The sequence below is a fragment of the Mandrillus leucophaeus genome, unplaced genomic scaffold, assembly GCF_000951045.1.
Source record: "Mandrillus leucophaeus isolate KB7577 unplaced genomic scaffold, Mleu.le_1.0 Scaffold137, whole genome shotgun sequence".
Classification (NCBI taxonomy): domain Eukaryota; kingdom Metazoa; phylum Chordata; class Mammalia; order Primates; family Cercopithecidae; genus Mandrillus; species Mandrillus leucophaeus.
Genome location: NW_012101332.1, coordinates 1,216,313 through 1,217,475, shown reverse-complemented (window position 1 = coordinate 1,217,475; position 1,163 = coordinate 1,216,313). Strand labels below are relative to the sequence as shown.

Here is a 1,163-nt window from a genome sequence, read left to right as displayed (position 1 = left end):
GGGGGGTGCCAGCGGGGTGGCCCCTGCGGTGCAGCGGAAGTGCTGGTGGAACTGGACTGGGAGGCTCAGTCGGAGGAAGAGCATCTCCACCAGGCTGTTCTGGGAGCCCCAGGTGCGGTGAGTCAGACGCAGACACGGGGGCGTGTCCACAGTGCCGTCCACTCGGGCTACCTGGGGTGGCAGGGAATGGAGCACTGAGCTGGGCAGGTGGGCTAGGCCAGGCCGTTGGTCCCACACCAGATCAGGAGTTTGAGACCAGCCTGGCCAATATGGCAAAACCCCGTCTCTACTAAAAATACAAAAATTAGCCAGGCATGGTGGCGCATGCCTGTAATCCCAGCTACTCAGGAGGCTGAGGCAGGAGAATCACTTGAACCCGGGAGGCAGAGATTGCAGGGAGCTGAGATTGCACCATTGCACTCCAGTCTGGCAACAGAGACTGACTCCATCTCAAAAGAAAAAAAAAAATAAAAGCAAAACAGGAAAACCACTGCCATTGTAGGGAAAAAGCAGATTTAGTACCTTCTCAGAGTCTCCCTTTAAGTTAGCTTTTGGGGGGTACATTTGCGACACAGAAAGGATCCCCATTTAGAAGACCACTGGGTGTTCACTGGGATGCCTTAGGGTGCAGTAAACTCTCCTAGAGAGATACTGAAGTCCCTTTTAGTGTCCACGGATGATAAGGTCCATTGGGAGAAGCCCTTTCGGGCCCTCCAAGTACTGAAGAATAATAGAGCTCTCCATACAGATAGTAGGGTACCCAATTATATATCCTTGGGGACATTAGGACATCCCGGGAAAAAATGGGGTTCACTGGAGACATGATAGGATTCATCCATGTATTTATCAAGAATACAAGGAGTATTCTTACTCCACTTAGCATATATGGGGCTACTTTGGGGTACAATGGGGGTTTCTCAGGTTACTGTGGCTGCCAACTTAGGGGGTCCCAAGGCAGCCCCCAATCCCCACTCTGGGCCCCCTCGACTCACCCTCTCTTCTTGTTCTTCTCAGTGGTGGCGTCCTTCTCATTCTCAGCCCTGGCGGGCTGTGCCTCTCCCCCCGCCTGCGGGGTGCCCCCGGGGGCGCCCTCCTTCGCAGTCCCTTCTTTGCCGTTCTCGGCCTCGCCCCAGCCCCCAGCTGAGCGGCGCAGGTTTTCGTAG

At 54.8% G+C, this 1,163-nt stretch overlaps 1 protein-coding gene across 1 annotated transcript in view; it reads right to left on the bottom strand.

Moving 5' to 3' along the window:
* Nucleotides 1-1,163, bottom strand: part of RYR1 (ryanodine receptor 1 (skeletal)) — a 179,040-nt gene that overhangs the window by 120,604 nt on the left and 57,273 nt on the right. The window contains exon 25 of the mRNA XM_011973401.1: nt 1-171. Within this exon, the coding sequence (XP_011828791.1) occupies nt 1-171 (171 nt within the window). The remainder of the gene's footprint in view (nt 172-1,163) is intronic.